At 47.5% G+C, this 21831-nt stretch overlaps 1 protein-coding gene across 2 annotated transcripts; it reads right to left on the bottom strand.

The window, feature by feature from the left end:
• Nucleotides 1–1587: 1587 nt before the first annotated feature.
• Nucleotides 1588–19976, bottom strand: LOC118089292 (uncharacterized). 2 transcript variants are annotated; one of them, XM_060277405.2, is made up of 12 exons: nt 19830–19953; nt 18755–18864; nt 16151–16285; nt 13568–14048; nt 12694–12798; nt 11084–11230; nt 9156–9219; nt 8772–8832; nt 8537–8628; nt 7502–7544; nt 6275–6329; nt 1588–5439 (listed from the first exon to the last, which is right to left on the bottom strand). In XM_060277405.2, exons 3-11 carry the CDS (start codon nt 16272–16274, stop codon nt 6295–6297), a joined length of 1152 nt encoding a protein of 383 aa, XP_060133388.2. In that variant the 5' UTR covers nt 16275–16285; nt 18755–18864; nt 19830–19953; the 3' UTR covers nt 1588–5439; nt 6275–6294. The 2 variants fall into 2 exon arrangements, with proteins under 2 accessions (XP_060133388.2, XP_088530937.1); XM_088674811.1 differs by lacking the exon at nt 18755–18864 and having other exon boundaries at nt 19830–19976.
• Between the last annotated feature and the right edge of the window lie 1855 nt (nt 19977–21831).

Below are 21831 nucleotides of genomic sequence, written 5' to 3'. Positions count from 1 at the left end.
ACAAATTATCTCCTGCTGTCAGACCCATCAATGTCACTTCCTTCCAAGGACACAATTGGCTCTCTATATCTCTCGGTTCATCAAATAACCTTCTTTGGTTTGTGGTTTTCTTTCCCCTTCCCTTTCTTTTGTTAATATCTGGCAAGCAGAAGAACATTTTTAAAGTGGCGTGATGGTTGCACATTCTGGCCATGACCTCCCTTGAATGTTCTTCCCATTACATAGCCTTTTGTCCTCAATTGTTGACTGAAACTAATCGCAGAGACCAGGAAGAATCTGATATGCCAGCGGGGCAAAGGCTGCTCAGGATGTTTTGCTAAACCAAGGCTGATGCAAACTCTAAGAGTCTCTCTCGGCATGTGCCCCCAAAGGGCCCCTGAGCTGTCAGAGAGAGTTGTGGGGCATGATCTTGGACCATGTGTCCAAGACGTGATGCTTGGATCATGCTAAGAACATAGGAAGTGTCTGCTGCATCAGGCCCACAGCCTACCTAGGCCAGCATCCTCTTCCCCCAGTGGCCACCCAGATGCTTGTGGAAAACTCTCCTGCAGGACCCAAGCAGGACAGCACTCTCCAATCCCACAGTTTTCTGCAATGGTTATTGAGAAGCACTACTGCTTCTGACCCGGGAGACAGACAGGGGCAGTCTTGGGTCTTTCACATTTCAGCAGCACCCTGTGCGAGGCCAAATCCTGATGCCTCTTGCCTCCCATTCTGCTCAATTCACTATGTCATCATTATGACATCCTCTGGAGCCCCCCTAAACTCGGCGCCCAGTGCCAACTCTACAATTCTGAGATTCAACTACAGAAGTGAGGAACTGATTAGACTTCTGGCCTCAAAAACACCCCACCATCACTGAGCCACAGCACCCTCCCCACTCAATGTTTCCATGTCCCTTCCAGCTCTACAATGTTATGATTCTATGTAGTGATCTGTATCAGTGTCGAGAGCACAGGGGTCTCCAACATGAACATCTGAAGCTTGCCTCTCTCTTCAACTCCGAACCTTTCTTCTCCTCTGAAATGAAATATTTGCTTTTGGTTTGTCTTTATCCTGCGGTCACCCTAGAGATACTCATCTTTCCCCATAACAGAAGGCTGTGGAGGGTTTTCTCAGAACAACAAATATTTAAAGGCACTAAATCACGACCTTGGCTTTTCTCCTTCAATCTACGCAAACACAGCGTGCCTCCCCCCCCCCCAAGACAATTGTCTCCTTCTGGGAGCACTGTTTCTCGGCGTTGTGGTCATTCGATAGCGGTCAGGCTCCCAACACAGTAATGTTTTTGACCTATGGAGGTGCCAGGTCCTTCTCACGCCCTTTGCAGATTATTGCCAGCAGTTATTGTCTAGCCACAGAAACAGGTAACTCAATCGGCCCCTTGGCTTGTGTCTCGGTTTACACTGTGACGGGGATACAGTCGTGGCATCTCAAGCTGCTGAGAGAGAAGACTCACAAAGGATGCCTCTGGTGGGGTACATGCAATTGCATAACTTCATCCAAATTGTAGAAGAAGGAACAAAAAAAAACTGTCTTCTTGAATTGGGGAGACAATTAAGAACATAGGAAACTGCTTTTACCAACTCAGGTCCAGCTTATTTATTTATTATATACATTTAAGATAGTATTTCCCACACTTTTTCTGGAGACTCTGACCCCTTGGTTCCATGAACTCATTCCCTGTACCCCCTACCCTATGAAAGGTATTATTCAGAACAGTGGTTTGCATGACCCCCTAAGGGGGATAATTGCACGATGAAATTCAAAACAGTAGGAATTAATTGTGCGTTTATTCAAAATCCCATTTCAAACTATTTCATTAATGCAACAAAAATGATGGACTTGATCTAGTGAATTTTTTTTTACACATTCTTACTCATGAACACATAGTAGGAAATTAATAGCATAAAGTATTTATATATAGCTCCTTACAAAACAAACCTACACCTGTTGCAGATGCGCTGCAACTAATTGAAAAGAAAACCAAGACCTATTACGAATTATCGGCTATCTTGTGACTCATGACAACCCAGGAAGAAGAGACATGACCAAAGGAAATAGCTTTGAAAGTGATAAGAGCACTGAAGCTTTAAACATGAAGCAAGGAAAGTGTTCTGCTTTAGGTTCTAGCCCGGTCAATTGTAAATAAGCGACTGATGCACTTCTTAGAGAGGCCCAGCTTCAGCACCCCCTGACACCCCCTTGCCTCTTAGTGCCCTCCAAGGTAACTCCTGCCCAGGGGGGGGGTACCACCCACTTTGGAACCTCTGATTTAAGACCCCCCTTCAATTACATCCTCTAGGCAGTTCACAGAAGATGAAAATAATAAAGAATATAAGGACAAAGTTAAACAGCGTAAGGAAAAAGCCACAGAATGCTCCGTAAAACAAGCAGCGGCAAGATCCAATTGCAAATCAAAAAGCTTGGGAACATAAAAGAAAGAAAGAAAATGCCTTAACTTGGCAAGAAAAGGACGATGAAGGTGTGTTCTCAGGGGCTGACATGAGTTGCGGTGCAAAACATCTGGAGGGCACCAGCTTGGCAAAAGCAGGCAGTAGCTCTCCAGGGCACCGGAAAGGGGTCTTTCGTCTACATAACTAGTTATGCCAAAGATCAGATCTGGGAAGTTCTTTGTCCAAAGCAGGCTTTCCCAAACTTCGGCCCTCCAGATGTTTTGGACTACAATTCCCATCTTCCCCAGCCACTGGTCCTGTTAGCTGGGGATCATGGGAGTTGTAGGCCAAAACATCTGGAGGGCCGCAGTTTGGGGATGCCTGGTCCAAAGGAAGTCTTCTGCTGTTCATTCCTTAATGTTGGTTAAGGCTGCAATCCTCTACACATTTCCCTGAGAGCAAGGGCTCATCCAGAGTCCTTTTGGTGCCACGCTTTCCAGACACAGGACTATGCTTTCCACGTTTGCATCCAAGCATTTTTCCCCCCTTCGTCCTCCAGCTCCCCCCCCCCCCCAGAAAACCTGCTGAATCAGAACAAACAGCAACTCATAGAAAACGCGATTAATGTTTGTCCCGTTTCAGCAATAAGCAGCCCATTTTCCTGGGGGAAGTGGTGGTGGAAGACACAGACCTGGAAAGGGCGGCACAGAAGGAAGTCCGGATCAGTCCCAAGTCTACTGAACTTTTAAGTTTGTTCAAACTTCCAAGTAGGCATGTATGTGTGTGTAAGCCACAGCCACGTAGGCCCATGGAAATCAATGGGTGCGACTGATTTCAGTGGTTCTACTCTGAGCATGAGGAACACTGAATAGCACCCATAGTCCAAAGGCACATGATGTGGTGACCGCTGAAGCCCAGCAGATCAGTGCCTGGGCTCTAGGGAACCCCCTGGACTTGAGCCCCCCCCCCAGAGAGAAAGAGATGTGCAGGCAATGCAGTAACTACAGACGGGGGCGTAAGCCTATGGGATTCTCCCTTCTTAGTATTCATCCAAAACCCCCAGTATTCAGCTAACTGGAGGACTTCTTAAATTGGATTTTTAAAGTTAGATATTGAGGAGTTCAGTGCTTTATATTTTACGAATTTAATAGATTGTTATGCCCTGCTGGATTTTAATGATTGCACATTTTTAATCCTTAAATTAGAAAATGTCGAAATGATCAAACGGGCAACAGAGCAAGCATTTCTGCAGGTCTAGGTTTTCCTGTTCCTCATTCAGGCTACAAATTGATTACCTATCAACCCTTCCAATCAATTAATTGCTCCGGGTCCGTAAAGCAATGGTTTTCTTTCTCTCTAGGGAGTTCTGGTTTTTGTCTAAGTAGGAAACGTTGCCTCTTCGCACCAGCAATTTTTATGCGAGTAATTTGTGTCCCTTGCAGAACTGAATTAATGTTATAATTGTAAGATACCTTATTTACATGCTTGCTCTTATCCGATCTGTTTGTGCTGATGGACCTCAAGGAAATGAAAGCAAGCATATGTTTTTATATTGTGAACTGCCCCGTGATCCTCGGATGGGCTGTATAGAAATTCTATTAATAACAATAATTAGCTACAGCAGATATTCTTTAATGTCTGTTTATCACCAGCAACTAAGACACCCACCTGACACTGGGGTGGAAGTAAAGCTTCCCTGGTCCTCATCTAGGGAGCTGTCCCATGAGAAAGTTGAAACCCACATATGAAGAGAGAGTGGCCTTGGGCTCATGGCCGAGTTTGTGAAAGGATGCTGTGAGGAGAATCTGCTTGCTGAGACCATATTCTGAAAGTTTGTGCAGGGGAAACTTGGCCTTGAGCTAGCCTGGTGGCGAGCAGCCACCCTCCTCGTGTTGCTGAATTGGGCATCAGGCTCTGAGAAGGTAGGCATGCTTTGTCTCAGAGAACGTGACTTAATTTTGATGCATGTGTGGAGCTAATGCAAGACACTGTCATTGATAGGGTCACAGACTCCACTTTTGTGGGTTTCCCAGCGGCACTGTATGTTTATTGAAGAACCCCACTGGACCCCCTTGGGTCTGATTTAGCAGTCAGGGTGTTCTGGAACGCTCCAGAACAAGCAATGATGCCTTGCTGGATGTTTGTGACCCCATATCTAAGGGCACGAGCTACTGGTTCCCATTTCTTTTGCCTTTGTGTCTGGCCGCTGTTCTCGTCAGGGATCAGGGCAGCCAGCAACACCAGCTGGTCTCCTTCATCCTCACACCAGCCCTGTAGGCTTCGATTCTCCCCATGTTGCAGACTGAATAACTGAGGGCGAGAGCAAGGACTTGCCCAAGACAACACAGTGGGTCTGTGGACAAATTGGGACCTGTAGCCAAATCTTAGGAGTTTGGGTTGGACCTGTACCTCTTACTTTGGGTGTTTGACTAAATCGCTCTGGTCTATCCGAGTCTTTCTCCACCTGGTGCCCTCATTATGTTTTGGACTACATAGGAAACTGCCTTATGCAGACTCAGACCACCAGCCATCTAGCTCAGTATTGCCTACACTGACTGGCAGCAGCTTTCCAGGATTTCAGGAAGGAGTTTCTTCCAAGCCTGCCTAGAGATGCTGTCTGGGGTAGAACCTGGAACCTTCTGCTTGCAAGGCGGGTGGTGAGCCAAGGACCTCCTTGGCTACAATTCCCAGCTCACCTGCCCCGGCTGGGACTGAGAGTTGTAAATATCCTAAAGATCTCGAGAGCACCAGGTTGGGAAAGGCTGGACAAGGTATATGCAAGTTTAAGGGAGAATATGGTCTCCTGGCATTTGGGGGGCTGCTATAGAGAAGTTGGGGCACAGCATCCATCAGCACCATGGAGAAGATGAGGAAGGGTGAGTTAAGGGAGCCACAAAAAGGATTCACCCCTCAATTCAGCTCCACCTGTCAAGGAGGGTGCTGTTCACAATCTGGATTTTGTCCTGAGGCGCCTTGCGAAGACAATGAAAGGTCTGTGAGGTCATGAGCCGAGAAGCCAGAGGAGCTGCTGGCAAGCTTCATCCTAAAAAAAACACACGAGATCAAAGGTGCGGCCGAGCATCTTAGCCGCATCCGCATGTTTTAAAAGGTAATTAGAAGAGGGAACATTGGCACACCTTTCAGTGAAGTGGCACGCCAGGTGAAGTGACGGGTTCGAATTACAGGGAGGGAAATGAAACCCGAGGAACGTTAATTCATCAGGAATGCGTCCAGCTTTAGGAACTAGCAAGTGACTCCTCCACGAAGACGGGGTTTATTTATTCCTTATTTACGGCACTTAGATCCCACCTTTTTTTTTCTCCAAGGGGGCCTAAGTGGTTCTCCTCCCCCTCCACATTTAATCCCCACAACAACCCTGTGAGGTAGGTTAGGCTGAGAGGCAGCGACTGATTTCCAAGGTCAGCCAATGCACTTCATGATGAGTGGGGATTCGAACCCTGGTCTCTGTCAGGTCCTAGTCGGACCCTCTCACCACCGAAGGAACAGCTTTTTCTGCAGAATGGAGATCCATGTTAGGGGCAGGGCCTCCTGTCGCAGATTCAGCGAGTGCCGTGCCAATCACATCATGGGCCAGGCTGACGGGACCCTGTTCTGCTACACCAGCTGTTTTCAGGGGCTGATGACCCACGCTGCCAACTTTCGTGGGGGGCTTAAAGGTTGGGAGTGGGTTGCTGGCAGCCCCTGCAGCAAAGGGAAGCCCCGCACTGAGGTTGCGCAGAAAATCAGTGCGCAGGTGCATGGATGGAAGTGGCCACCTATGGTTCCTTGTGAAACCACCATGCAGCTGAAGCCACAGAGGGGAACGGAGGCCGTGAGAGTTTCAGGAGAGCAGAAGGTCTTGGGCAATCTTTACTCACCGGATGCTTGCAGAAGCCCATCAGCGAGTCTTGTGTCCACCAAAAGAACGGGCAACTGCAGAGAAGCAAGCTGGGTATTGATTCCCAATTGGGCAGCCCAACCATCGCCTTCCACCCCCACCCATGTGATCTCGCATGGCTGGGGTTGGCCTGATTCCTGGGACATCAAAGGGTGTGTTGTGTCCATAGGTGATCACCGTTACAGCCTCAAATTGCATCCTTAACATTGTTAAATTAAGGGCAGCACCTACACTTTGGAAGTCCCTGCCTGTTGCCATCAGGCGCCTTCACTTTTGGGGCATGCTAAACACATTTTTTTGTTTATACGAACTACTCGGATCTTTGGAAAGCCAATGCAAGTTTTAATCTGTTTGCAGTCCGTTGCTATATTAACTTAAGTTATTCTTGTTTATTCATCCCACTGATGATTTTGTGGTTTTATGTCTTTTGCAAAACGCTTTGAGGTTTTAAGCGGACACGGAGCAATGGATCCAAATTACAAGAAAGAAGATTCCACCTAAACATTAGGAAGAACTTCCTGACAGTAAGAGCTGTTTGGCAGTGGAATTTGCTACCAAGGAGTGTGGTGGAGTCTCCTCCTTTGGAGGTCTTTAAGCAGAGGCTTGACAGGCCTATGTCAAGAATGCTTTGATCGTGTTTCCTGCTTGGCAGGGGGTTGGACTGGATGGCCCTTGTGGTCTCTTTCCAACTCTACAATTCTGATTCTATGATTCTATGATTTTATAATCAAATGGTGAACACATTTTTTATGAAATGACTAAATAAATGCAGTCAAACTGGTTGCAGTGTGGAGCAGCCATGTGTCCTTCCCCTGTTGACGTCCAAAGCAGGGAGGCCAACCCACAAGCAGATGCAAAAGTCTTAATGGGTGAGTGGAGAAAAACCCTCCCCCCCTCCCCTAACGCAGACCCTTTTCTCCCAGCTCAGATCTGAAGCAGGAAGTGCCTGAAGCAGGTATTGGGCACAGCCAGGTAAGGTGGTCCCAAGCAGTGGGTTCAGCCCACCACACCTTTTGCTGCAGAAATAAGCTTCCACCTCTCGCCTCGCATGCGAATAAGGCAGACATGTCCATGAATAAATGGGGTTGCCCCCAACCTGTCTGGGTTGGCCCTTGGCCCAGACAGGCGCCACAACCCAACAAAAGGAAATATCATGATTCTTAAGAAGCACAACCTGTAGGGATGGTGGGAAGGAGGGGAAACTTACAGTCGAGTAGCCACTTGAGGAAGGCTCCCGGAAAAGGCTTGTCCTACAGCAGGGGAAGAAAGAGAGTCAGAAAAAAACTTGGCACACTGCTCCGGGGACTGAGAGAGATTGCTTCATGAAGAAAGTTCTGCTGGATCATGGAAGGACCATGTTTGCATGTGTTCCCTCTGCTGCGTGCTTCTCTTTTTACTTCCCCGCAATAACAAACTATTTCTGCTTCTGGTCTTAATCTTGTTTTGCCCTCTACAGCTCACTGAGGTCCAACGCCGAGGGCCTTCTGGCGGTTCCCTCGTTACAAGAAGCCAAGTTACAGGGAACCAGACAGAGGGGCTTCTCGGTAGTGGCACCCACCCTGTTTGATGGATTTCTGTATTTTGGTGTTTGGTTGGGGGCCGCCCAGAGTGGCTGGGGGAACCCAGCCAGATGGGCGGGGTATAAATAAATTATTATTATTATTATTATTATTATTATTATTATTATTATTATGCACACTAATTTCGGGAAAGGGAGGTGTCAGCTCGGACCTGCAAAGCGGTGGCATTGCTTACGTTCCCACCAAGACATGTGCTCCCACTTACACACATGGCGCTGAAAGGGGCTGGGCAGAATGAGGGAACCCCCACCTACTGTGAGGGATCAAGGCTGCCGTGAACTCTAAAAGGTTGAAAATCACTGGTGTCGACAATATAACTGAGCTAGCTGAGCCAATGGTGTGACTCGGAATAAGTCAGCTCGCTCTGTTCTTGGGCTGAATCTCAAGCCTCTCGCACATGAGGTCACTTTTATAAAAGAGGAGGCAGAGATGGGGAGATAGGCAAAGACCTCGAGAATGTGGGCTATGCATCCCTGGGTGTCTATGGAAGCTGAAGCTGAGATCTATATTTCTCTCCATTTAAGGTTAATCGTAAAAGCTTGAGGTCTCTGGGGAGGCGAACATTGTCCAAGAGAAGCTTGGGCAGAAGAAGTCCTTAGAACATGGAAGTACTCCAGGTGGAGCAGGAGGTGCAAGAAAGCCAATGCATGTTGAGAACACACCTTCAAGTCCATTTCAGAAAACTGTCCCGTTGAAATTGGCACGCTGGCGAGAGCTGTCTGGAGTCTCCCAAGGAGCCCGAAGGAGGCGTATTCTGAACAGGAAGGGGAGAGAGGCAGGAGTGAGGGCAGGGGGCCCACCAGAGAGTCCATTTGAAGCTGGGATGGGACAGGATTACGCCATCAGCAACTCCCCACAAGCTTGCAAACAGGAGGAAGGTTTAGAAAGGAAGCTTACTGTTGAGAGCTTGGAGTTGCATGTTGACAAGATTGAACCAGAGTTGGAACACTGGGCACATCTGCAAGGGAAAACAATGTCAACTTCTGAGATATCACAAGGGGTTAGAACAGAGTTCTTCAGCCTCGGGTTCCCAGTCATCTTTGCCAAAAGGGGTGATGGGACATAGTCCAAAAACATCTGGGGACCCAAGTTTGAAGAACACTGGACTAGATGACCCTTGGGGTCCCTATCATCATCATCATCATCATCATGGAAATAATAAGTCAGATGCTCTCCCACTGAGCCATGGCCCTTCCCCAACTACTTGCTCTATCGATTTCCATTCTTCTAGGCCATTTGCCAGCCTTTTGCCCCAATGCATGTAGACAATTGGCTACTCACCACTGAAGGCAGGACGGTACGGAGGCCGGAATTGATGACGCCACTCAACAGGTTTGCAAGCAAGCTAAGGAGGAAAGGGACAAAACAATCCCAGTCAGATTTCAGGGCTGGGTCCCCCAATGTGTCTTCTGCTCTTATCACCAAGGAAGGTGACCTTATAGGGATTTGACTCTTGATTATGATGATTGTTTAGGGCTACTTTGGCCTTGATCTAGGAGTAGTGGACATGCAGTGGACATTATAAACATGCAGGTGTTTGGTAGCCAATAAGAACCACAGAATCGGAGGGTTGGAAGGGGCCCTGAGGGACATCTAGTCCAACCCCCTACAATGAAGGAATCTCAACATGTGGTCCCCTATTGAATTTGAGCCTATACTGGACCCTGCTTAGCTCTGCAAATGTGCCGAGGAGGGGGATGCAGCAACAAATCTGCATTTCCCCCTTTTCCTAATAGTACGAGGATTTCTCTGTCCCCTTGCATGCCATTCGAATATTGGGGGGGGGACCAAAGTCTTATTTTATGTTTATTTTATTTTATGTTATGTTCATGTCTAATGGTAGTGGATTTGTTTATTTGAGTTGTGGTGGATTTATGCTGTTTTTAAAAAAAGAAAAGAAGAAAATTTTGGGGAAAAACCTATTATTATGAACAAGACAAGGAATGAAGAGGGGAAGTGACAAGGATTCAAAATGGAAACAGAATGAAGCTAGTCCCACTGAACTCTGGGAGCTTATCCTCACTTTTGCTCCGCTCATTCCAGGTAGAGATCTGGTCCATGGATGAGCATTTGTTTGTGTTTGTGTTTGTTTCTGCCCTGAGCTTTCCCCATGAAAAGCTGAAATGGAACAAACGTCAGTTCGGGTTTTCCATGTATTGATGTTTGTTCCAACTGAGCTTTAAAGAGTAGATTTTTGTGGCGAAAACTTCATAACAAAAGAAAAGGAAAAGGTCCTCGGGGACAGAGCGTTAAGTTGAAAGAGTGGAGGAAAGCAAAGTGTGGATAAGCCCTGAGTGCAAACAATAAGAGCTGGTTGGCCAACCTGGTTTACATCCAGTCACTGATCCCATTAGCACAAGGATTTCTGCTTGCACAGATGAACGTTCCTCCGTGCTCCTCTGTCTCCCCACCCCCACCCCTAAATCTGATCTGGGGGTTCATCCAACCTTTTGGAGAAGATCTGGGGAGGACGCAGGGGGCACACATTGGGGAGTTCCCTTGTGGAAGCAGAAATGCTTGTGCTAATCACCTTGCCGACAAAGGTCCGTATAGTTAAAGCTATGGTTTTCCCAGTAGTGATGTATGGAAGTGAGAGCTGGACCATAAAGAAGGCTGATCACCGAAGAATTGATGCTTTTGAATTCTGGTGCTGGAGGAGACTCTTGAGAGTCCCATGGACTGCAAGAAGATCAAACCTATCCATTCTGAAGGAAATCAGCCCTGAGTGCTCCCTGGAAGGACAGATCCTGAAGCTGAGGCTCCAATACTTTGGCCACCTCATGAGAAGAGAAGACTCCCTGGAAAAGACCCTGATGTTGGGAAAGATTGAGGGCACTAGGAGAAGGGGACGGACAGAGGACGAGATGGCTGGACAGTGTTCTCGAAGCTACGAACATGAGTTTGACCAAACTGCGGGAGGCAGTGGAAGACAGGAGTGCCTGGCATGCTCTGGTCCATGGGGTCATGAAGAGTTGGGCACGACTAAACAACTAAACAACAACAATGGAATTTGAGATGCCACCTTCCGTTTCAAACACTGCAGTGATTCTCAGAGAGGCGGCGCGGGGTGTGTGTGTGTGAGGTGAAGCCAGAACACTAAGGATAGAGGAGAAACTGGGAGAAGATTACATTTTAGTAATAGCCTATTTACACTTCCCCAAATAATAAGGAAACCACCCAGATAAGCCCCCCAAACCTTTAATGCCCACCTGCTTGGCAGCTTGATGCTGAAGCCAGCGACCATATCCGGGCAGTTCTTAAGGACCAGCTTGAGATCTCCTGGTTTGTCTTGGGTGAGCGCCAGGTGAGGGCTGATGTCCATCACCACCGAAGTTCCGCTAAGAAAACTGTGCACCCTGGGAGACAAAGTCAGACAGGGGAGCTGGGCTTTGAGTGTTGGGAAGCACAGGTGGGAAGCACAGGTGGGACCTGCAGGGGCCAGAGGGTGTTCTGGGATGTGCCATCAGTTCATGTGGGGGAATGGCCAGAGGCTGTAGGGCCTTGAGAGGCACTCAGCATGAACTAAACTGGAAGCGTGACCCAGAACATGCTCAATGCTCTCTGGCACCTGTGCGTTGCAAAAGAAAAACTGCAGTGGCAGGCAAGCCGTCTCTCTTGTCAACCAGGTTTTGAGAAACACCTGGGTTGTTGTTCGAAAACCTCTATTCTGTAGCACTAAAACTCATGGGCCTCCAATGAAGCTGGATGCTGGAAGATTCAGGACAGGATAAACGAAAGTCCTTCTTCAGGTAGCGCATGGTCAAGCTGTTGAACTCATTCGCACAGGAGGCCACAACCCTGGGTGGCTTTAAAAAAAGATTGGATAAATTCATGGAGGAGGAGGAGAGGGCTATTGGTGGCTACTAGCCAGGATGGCTATGTTCTCCCTCCACAGTTGGAGGCAGTGATGGTTCTGAATACCAGTTGCTGGAAACCAGTTGCAGGAGGAGAGAGGAACCCCGTGCTCGGGTCCTGCTTGCAGGATTCCCAAGGGGACACCTGGTTGTCCACTATGAGAATAGGATGCTGGACTAGATGGGCCATTGGCCTGATCCAGCAGCCAGCTCTTCCTATGTTCTTAGGTTAAGAAGACATTGTGGAGCACGCCATGCTCTGGGGATGTCTCTTTGTAGAAAGGCTGGATGAGAAGATAGTGTTGCAACTCAGTGTAGGCCACCTGCAGCACATACAGGCAGGACCAGACCATGCATGCTTAGACCTTCCTCTGCATCTCCCTCCTGAAGGTTGTCCAGGAGCAAAGGGCATCTCAGCCCTTCTGGCTGACATTGGTTTAACTGCAGAGCTTTGGGGCTGCCTAGAGCTGGTTGAGGCAGCTGAGTGGGACAGTGGAGGAGAACCTGGGGGAACTCAGAAACATTTGGACAAGGAGAGGCATTGACCACAGACAACAAATCCTCATTAAGGTTTTTGTGGTGGGAAGGAGCTACCTTGGAAGAAACCAGGCAACCGGCGCATCCTTTTGGGCCACCTCGACTTGGTATGGAAGCATCTCTGCAAAATCTCAGGCAGAGATCCTTCCTAGCCCTCCTGCTTATTGAAATTCCTTCAGCTGGAGATGTTAGGGACTAGCCTTTGCTGACCTGGGGCTCTCCCTGTCTTTTGCACTATAACCCCCATCAACACAGACAGGGCTGATGGGAGACGTAGTCTGGCAACATCTAGGGAAAGAGAAGGTTGGAGAAGGAGGCATAGAGGTGCAAAATACGTCTTCTGCTACTGGAGTTTTGCCCTTTCCTGCTCATGTTAATTTCAGAACAAGCTGAATGTGAAGGAAGCAGCTCTCGATCTCATGACTCACCCTGGCAAATTAGTCGTAATGGTTGCATGCAAGTTGAGCTGTAGCTCATTTCCATGGATGACCTTCCAGGATCCTCCAACCACCTCAAGGTTCACAGCATTAAACCTGTGAATTGAGCAAGATAACAGAAGGGGGAAGATGCATGGAGATCCCAGAATGGCCAGCACACATTGCACAGTTCCTATTTGCTCTTCAGGTTGATTCATGTATCCATCCCACTCTCTCCTCCCAATGGCACTGATGTTGTTCAACCGCAGCAAGGTGACTGATTTTTGCCTAATAAGATGCTATTAGAATCATAGCATTGTAGAGTTGGAAGCGATCCTGAGGATAATCTATTCCAACCCCCCGTAATGCAGGAATCTCAACTAAAGCATCCATGACAGATGGCCTTTCAATCTCTGCTTAAAAATATCAAATGAAGGAGAGCCCACCACCTTCTGAGGGAGTCCATCCCACTGACAAATGACTGTTACCCTCAGGGTGGTCTTCCTAACGTTTAGTCGGAATCTCCTTTCTTGTAACTTGAATCTACTGCTTCATCTCCTACACTCCAGAGCAGGAGAAAACAAGCTTGCTCCCTCTTCCATGTGACAGTCCTTTAGGTGGCTCTCATATCTCCTCTCAGTCTCCTCTTTTCCAGGTTAAACATGCCCAACTCCCTCAACCGTTCCTTACAAGGCTTGGTTTCCAGACCCTTGGTCACCCTCCTCTGCATCCCTTCCAGCTTATCAATACCCTTCTTAGTGGTAGAAGGGAAGAGAAGGAGAGCAGAATGGGCCTTTAGTGCAACCGGGTCCAGAATTAGGGATGTTGATGGACCTGCAGCCTCTCATTCTGGTTGGGGACACCAACCTTGCCCACACCAACTCACCATTGGAATGGCTCCTTGGATCCTCCACCGCCAAGGAGACCTCCCAGACCAAGTAGGTTTCCACCAAGAAGGCCGTTCTCTCCGCCAAGAAGATCACCACCCAGGAGGCCATCTTTGCCGAGGAGATTTCCGCCCAGAGCACCACCAAGCAGGCCGCCACCTCCAGATTCACCACCCCCACCAAGTAGACCTCCGGTGGCATTGCCAAGAAGGCCTCCTCCACCACCGAGCAGGCCATCTCCTCCACCAAGAGCGCCGAGCAGGCCACCTCCATCGCCACCTCCAACAGCACCAAGGAGACCACCTCCACCTCCACCATCTCCTCCTCCACCACTAACAGCTCCAAGCAAGCCGCCGCCGCCTTTGCTGTCGCCTCCACCACCAACAGCTCCAAGTACTCCATCTACGGCTCCTCCTCCGACAGCACTGAGCAGGCCGCCTCCAAGACCACCGAGTAGACCACCTTTGCCAGAATCACTGCCTGCACCAAGAAGAAAAAGAGTTTGGATTTGATATCCCGCTTTATCACTCCCTGAAGGAGTCTCAAAGCGGATAACATTCTCCTTTCCCTTCCTCCCCCACAACAAACACTCTGTGAGGTGAGTGGGGCTGAGAGACTTCAAAGAAGTGTGACTAGCCCAAGGTCACCCAGCAGCTGCATGGGGAGGAGCAGAGACGCGAACCCGGTTCCCCAGATTACGAGTCTACCGCTCTTAACCACTACACCACGGTGGCTCTCCCCATTATTTATATATTACATTTATAGCCCACCTTTTCTCCCCAGGGAGCTCAAGGTGGCCTCCATGGTTCTCCTCAGAACAGCCCTGTGGGGTAGGTTGGGCTGAGAGGCAGTGAGTGGAGCCAGGCCACCCAGCGAGCTTCATGGCTGCATTAAGATTTGAACCCTTGTCTCCCAGGTCCTAAACCCCACACTACCACTGGCTCTTTCTGAGATAGTGAGAACCATCCAAGGAGACGTGTCCCCAGGAGCCCCTTTTTGCCAGCAATGTCTGTGTAAAATAGACCTCCTGTGCCAAGTATATTGTCAATACGGATGCTATTTAAGTAGTCAGACATAAAAATATTTAAAGACTACAGTTTCATTAAAATATATATATATATATCAAAGTGGCTTACAAGAAGAACCTGCTGGATCAGGCCAATCATTCAAGGTCCTTTCTCACAGTGCCCCAATGGGAATCCTGCAAGCAGGATCCAAGCACAAGAGCCCTCTCTCCTACTGTGGCTTCCAGCAACTGGGATTCAGAAACACCACTGCCTTCAGCTTTGGAGACAGAGTAGAGCCATTTTGGCTAGCAGTCATTAATAGCCCTTTTCTCCCCCATGAATTTGGCAAACCTCTTTGAAAGCCATCCAGGTTGGCGGCTGTTGCTGCCTTCCGCAGGAGGGAGTTCCATGGTTTAACTACATAAAACGGGGCTTCTATTTCTTGTTACTATCCAGCGAGCCTTGGCTACTCGGGGAACAACCAGAGATGCTCTTCATGATCAAGCTGAGATAAAGGGGTTCAGGTGAGCCCTGAGGTCCCCTGGACCTGAATTGCTCAGGGATTTTTAAGTTAACCCAAGGACCTTGATCCTGGCTCGATAGGAGATGGACAGCCAGGCCAGGCATTTTAACCAGGGCATCACATGTTCTCAGCCAGATGCCCCCACAGCATTCTGCACCAGCTGGAACCTCCAAAGAGGCAGGGCAACTCTAGGGACACCTCGGCCCCCTCGATATTTGTTGGAAGGGGGCTGGGTCCCCAGCGCACGCTGTGTGCATGTGTTATCACATGTGCAGTGTGCATTGTGCATCATCACACATCACAGGTTCAGTGGTCGAGTCCACTTCAGAAGGCTTGGTGTCCTCCAGATAATGTGCCAATGCACACACATTGCGTGTGTGATGTCACGCGTGTGCAACACTTACGGCACACGGCGGGCATGTGACATCACGCATGCATGGCTCACAAGGTGCCCCCTTAGTCTTGGTGGTATCCTGGCACCTCTGTCTCTGAACCAGACCCAAGGGGTCATTACAGTAATCCAGGCTTGAGGTTACCAGAGCATGGACTACAGTGGCATTTCCCTTCAGGAGGAAAAAGCCCTCTTTCTGTCTTCCAACTCTGGCCCAATCCGCATGATTTTGTTCTTTCATGGGGTTGAAAGTGGTTCCCAGTTATTTTGCTGGTGGGATTTCAACTGGCCAGTGTAAGTTGGTTGGGCGTCTCTACTCCCAATGAAACTGAGCTGAAACTGGGGTAGAGGAAGGATGGAGAAGCTGGTTTTCACACTCCCCAAAATTGGTTATTGTTCAGGACTCAAAATCTATGAAAATTTTAGCAGAGGGAGGGAATACACTGGCCTATTCCTGGGGCAACTGGGCTAATACTCCCAGTCCTGCTGTGGGTCTCTGATGGACCACGAAACTGCCCCCCAAATCCCAGGCATTTTCTTAGAAATGGGTTTTCCGAGGAATTTCATCTTTGCTCTTCTATAACCCATGGGAAATGTGGGAGCTGGGCTGGTGCTTCCTCTTCAACTGCCCCTCATGTCACCTGTTTGAGGTCTAACTCACCTTTTTCAGACTTTGCTGAGCCTGAACCAAGAAGACCGCCCAGGCCGAGACTTTGCGATGGAACCAGCAATCCGCAGAAGATGGCGACCAGGCACCACATCTTCGCCACTGTCAAGGTCTTCATCCTCCTTGCATCTGCCAGAAGAGAGAGGGGCAAGGCAGCTGGAGCAGGTGGGGGGGGCGCTCAGGTGGGAAGGGAACAAGCCAGATGTGATATGAACAGCCACATTTTCTGCTCAAGGTGTGTGGTTTCTGGGTTTTCTTGTGTGTCTTTTTTTCGATTTTAAGCCTGCAGCACAGAGTATTGTCTTTTGATTGTATGGATGCTACTGTGGAAAGTTGGTAGTTCGAGCCCCCCCCCCCGGGACACCTATGATTCTTGCATTGGAGGGGTTGGACTAGATGGCCCTCAGGTGTCCCTTCCAACTTTATGATTCTAAGATTTCTTAGTTAAAGCTATGGTTTTCCCAGTAGTGATGTATGGAAGTGAGAGCTGGACCATAAAGAAGGCTGATCGCCGAAGAATTGATGCTTTTGAATTATGGTGCTGGAGGAGACTCTTGAGAGTCCCATGGACTGCAAGAAGATCAAACCTATCCATTCTGAAGGAAATCAGCCCTGAGTGCTCACTGGAAGGACAGATCGTGAAGCTGAGGCTCCAATACTTTGGCCACCTCATGAGAAGAAAAGACTCCCTGGAAAAGACCCTGATGTTGGCAAAGATGGAGGGCACTAGGAGAAGGGGACGACAGAGGACAAGATGGTTGGACAGTGTTCTCAAAGCTACCAACATGAGTTTGACCAAACTGCAGGAGGCAGTGCAAGACAGGAGTGCCTGGCGTGCTATGGTCCATGGGGTCACGAAGAGTCGGACACGACTAAACGACTAAACAACAACAACAAGAAGAAGATTTCTTTGGATGAGATGTTAAAGTGGTGGCATATTTACTAGACTCTCTGCAGTGGTATGCTTTCATTCTCTGAATTACGAGCCAAAGAACATGGGGAGGCAAGCCTGATAATTTCAGCCCTGCCGAACAGCAGAGTTTGGTCTGTACCACATAACTTCAGTATTGTTGAAGATGACCCTCCTTCAAAACAGTTCCTGGCATCATTAAATGAGATTCTGACTTGCTAGAATGTCTCTCACGTCCTGCCTTTGATCAACGCAGCGTGTGGACTCATTGCCAGGACTATTGAGAGAGAAAAGGCGGCAGCAGCCTTCAGTGTAGGATAAAAATCAAAGGGGTTGGTTGGCATCCCTTTCACAGACATGCCGTGGACCAAAATTGGCTCCTTTGAAATCTTTTAAGCCTGCCTTTGGGGAGAAAATGTGAAGTTATAGCTTTTAATGTTTGATTTCTGTATTTTAATGTTTTGTTGGAAGCCGCCCAGAGTGGCTGGGGGAACCCGGCCGGATGGGCGGGGTATAAATAATAAATTATTATTATTATTATTATTATTATTATTATTATTATTATTATTATTAAAATAAGCGCTGCTATTTCCTGCTCAATTAAACGTGCCACTTACAACATGCAGGGATTAAAAGGAAAAAAAACCAACCCAAAACCTACCTCCATAATAGCTAGGGACAAATGACCGCATGGTCTCCTTGTGGAGCCAGACTTCTGAGATGGTGCAGAAAGGTTCCTGTGCTCATTGAGACACTGGCTGATTCTCACCTTTCTGCTCAGTTTTCCACCCGTGGGATGGGTCTTTGGGGCAAACAGGTGTAGCTTTATCATTCTCGCTAATAGCAAAGTCAAGTGGTTGAGTGCCGAAAGGGATGGAGCCAAGCCTGAGCCACTGAGAAAGGAGGAAGAAGAACGAAGGGCTGCCACAAAAGAGTGAACCCCAAGCTATGCCAAGGGGGTGGGGGACATTTTCCTTTTTTTCTAAAGGAGCAAAAGGGGGAGGGGGAGTCTCTATGATGGCCCCTCATGATCAGTGGCCTCTGGGAATGATGCAATATCAGAAGGAAAAATGGGGAAAGGACTCGTGAATTCACAGATACATAGAACTGCAGAGTGGGAAGGGACCGTGAGGGTCATCTAGTCCAACCCCCTTCAATGCGGGGACTGGCTGCTTCAGCCCCTTAGTTTCCGGGAGAAGGGAATGGATAGCGATCACAGAGATGGATGGAAAAAAATCTAGTATTATTGAATTTGGAGTCATGGTTGGTGGGAATTAACAGAAGTAAAATTAAAAGAAAGAACGTGGTTAAGGTTTATTAATCATATTAACAATTAGGGAAGCTACCTATCTTGGACTGTCTGTAAAGGAAATGAGTCTGAGACACCTTAACTTGGAGGAAATATGGTTTAACAGAAAGTGGAGTCGCTGGATGCTTGCATTGACCAAAGGTTCTAAATTATCTTCTCTTCTTTTTTTATACAACTGGCAGATGGAAAATTGGAAGTTCCTCTTTTAAAATGTTTGCCCGTGTTTCTCTTCCTTGGCTTTCTTTATTTTTCTCTTTCCTCTTTTTATCCCAATTATCCCTTTCTTTGCTTTTCCTGTATCTTTTTTGTTTTGTTTTGTATCTTTCGTCGGTGCGATTTCATTGTATTGTGAGGAAATGTCAATAAAAAAAAATCTTACCAGCGAAAAGAAATAGAAGAGAGAGTCCTTTGGGTGTTGGGTGTTCATTCACACGCAAGATGAGCTTTCCAAAATATTAGAAAATCCAAAGGGCACTTCCTTGTTATGTACTATGTGTGGGATGAAAGGAACCTTTGTTGGTTTCCGTAGAGAATCCCCTCCACCACGGGGATCAAGGTGACACCCCTGGTTTCCCCCCTTCCTTACTTAACCCCCACAACAACAGCCCTGTGAGGTATGTTAGGCTGAGAGAGGCAGGGACTCGCCTCCCAAAATCACCTGGTGAGCTTCATGGCCGAGCGGAGGATTTGAACCCAGGTCTCCCAGGTCTAAGCACTGAAAATTGACCTCCCTTTCTTAAAAACCCACCATCATGTCAAGAATACCTTTTCATCTCTCCTCTGCTTGGAATCATCCCTAACTATTTCTTTTTTTGACTACTTTTAATTTTATTTCGTATCCGCCATTACTTCAATTGCTCGGGACAATTGCTGTTTTTGCCAATTCAATCTCCAGGAGTGGATTGGAAGTACATTTCCAAACCTCTGTACACCATTTGACTGTAAAAGCAACAACCTCAAAGCAGCTTAAAAAAATATAAAAAAATAAAATAAAAAATACAGCAATACTTAAAAAAATAAAGTTAAAAATATTATTTTTATGATTAAAACCTACAAAAAGTTAAAATACTACAACCTGGGCAGGCTTGTCTAAGCAAGACTGTTTTTTAGCAGCCACCGAAAAGAGTCCCGCGAAGGCTCCTGCTTGACCTCATGAGGCAGGGAGTTCCAAAGTGTAGACACTCAACAACTGAGTCCTTACCAACGCAGAATGGGGATTATGCAGCGGTGCCAATTCTGTCGCTCAAAGTGCTTGAGTGGACACACATTTGGAGTAAGGCGATTTCATAGGCAAAACTGATCCGCTTTAGGGACTCCTATGCAAACTGCCCCCCTCAGCTGCTCTTTGGAAGCAGAACACAAGCCAAGCCAACACGCCCCCTCCCCCCGTGCCTTGCGTGGGGGAGAAGGGGAAAACGGTGCAGCGAAAGCAATTGGAGTTTTGTGCCTCTTACCTGGGACGCCTTGACATTTGCAAACAGGTCTCCGGGGCTGCCTTATCTCTTGCCGCTGCTGCTCTGGCACAAGAGCCCTTATATAGTCAAGCCCAGAGCTGGTATAAGGGGGCAAAGAGGGTTCTGAATTGGCAGCATTTGGAGATGGTATCAAGGCCCTGCACAAAGGATGGATTTCGACACTCAGAAGCAAACAGGAGGCACTTGAAACCGCTCTGGGAAGCCTCGTTCCGCACCTGGACTTCTGCTTCCTGGAGATCTTACATAGCTAGCAATACCTTTCCCCAGCTCCGTGGAACACCTTGAACCTGCAGATCTGGAAGCAGGCACTGTCTATGACCCTTGGCACCGTGATGGTAGCTCGCCATGCCAGCAGCCTGTTCTCTAATGCCCTGCGGCAACACCAAGATGGACGGCCGGAGGACGGTGTTTCAGCCGCAAGAAGCCAGCCAGCAGGGGCCCATCCCAGTCTGGCTTCTCGGTCCGATCGCCTTGTCTCTCTCAAGCCCAGGGCTGGATTTACGGATAAGCTAAACAAGCTATAGCTTAGGGCCCCACTCTTGCTCCCCCTCCAAAAAAAAGTAAAGGGGAAAAAATCCCTGGATGTACATTTCCAAAATACAAGATAAAAAACAAATAAAATAAAACCTACATACAGCGATAGTGTTTGTGTGTTGAGTAGGTTCCTATGATGTAAGTCATGGGCCCCGCCTGCTCGCCTGCTCCCTAAAATATCACGGGTTTGCTCCTTTCTATATATAGGGTGCCTACATTCTGCTATTTATAATTATTAGTAGTTTGCATCCTATATTTACACCTATTATTATTTCATGTTATAGCAAGTTTATAGAGACTAGAGTGCCTGATCACCTCATCTGTCTCCTGAGAAATCTCTATGTGGGACAAGAAGCTACAGTTAGAACTGGATATGGAACAACTGATTGGTTCAAAATTGGGAAAGGAGTACGACAAGGTTGTATATTGTCTCCCTGCTTATTTAACATATATGCAGAATTCATCATGCGGAAGGCTGGACTGGATAAATCCCAAACCGGAATTAAGATTGCCGGAAGAAATGTCAACAACGTCAGATATGCAGATGACACAACCTTGATGGCAGAAAGTGAGGAGGAATTAAAGAACCTTTTAATGAGGGTGAAAGAGGAGAGCGCAAAATATGGTCTGAAGCTCAACATCAAAAAAACCAAGATCATGGCCACTGGTCCCATCACCTCCTGACAAATAGAAGGGGAAGAAATGGAGGCAGTGAGAGATTTTACTTTCTTGGGCTCCTTGATCACTGCAGATGGTGACAGCAGTCACGAAGTTAAAAGATGCCTGCTTCTTGGGAGAAAAGCAATGACAAACCTAGACAGCATCTTAAAAAGCAGAGACATCAACTTGCCTACAAAGGTCCATATAGTTAAAGGAGAAGGGGACGACAGAGGACGAGATGGTTGGACAGTTTTCTCGAAGCTACGAACATGAGTTTGACCAAACTGCGGGAGGCAGTGCAAGACAGGAGTGCCTGGCGTGCTATGGTCCATGGGGTCACAAACAGTTGGACACGACTAAACGACTAAACAACAACAACAGAGACTAGATTATGAGTCTTTGTAAATTGTGTTTGTAAATTGTGAACTTTTGCTATTTCCAAATGCCAATGTGTTTGCATTATTAAGTTCGTTATGAATAAAAATCATTTTAAGTTAGAGCTTAATAATTATTTCACTATTAATATATTTCTTCTTAATTGTATTTCACTATTAATATACCTCTTCTTAATTGTATTTCAGTTCAACAATTACTTTGATAAAATACCTATTTTGTTATGTGCAAATGGCTTTAGATACCTATTAGGTCCATCAATTACCATATAGCATCTATTCAACACAAAAAACAGCAACAATTTGTTGTTGACAAATTGGGTCCTCCCTAACAAGAGGGCATGTGTTGCGGTGCGACCTGGCAACCAAACCCTGTGTTGTGGGTGGGAACGTTT

Source organism: Zootoca vivipara, chromosome 7 (genome assembly GCF_965207765.1).
Source record: "Zootoca vivipara chromosome 7, rZooViv2.hap1.1, whole genome shotgun sequence".
NCBI lineage: Eukaryota > Metazoa > Chordata > Lepidosauria > Squamata > Lacertidae > Zootoca > Zootoca vivipara.
Note: the sequence above shows the minus strand (reverse complement) of the source record. Positions and strands in the feature narration are given on the sequence as shown.

Excerpts from the sequence above, each read along its gene's own strand:
- LOC118089292 (XM_088674811.1), bottom strand. The coding sequence starts at position 16,274 with ATGAAGACCTTGACAGTGGCGAAGATGTGGTGCCTGGTCGCCATCTTC. Across the intron at positions 14,049-16,150 it reads CTCAGCAAAGTCTGAAAAAG|GCAGTGATTCTGGCAAAGGT; the intron begins GTGAGTTAGACC and ends TTCTTGGTGCAG. Across the intron at positions 8,833-9,155 it reads GTACCGTCCTGCCTTCAGTG|ATGTGCCCAGTGTTCCAACT; the intron begins GTGAGTAGCCAA and ends TTTCCCTTGCAG.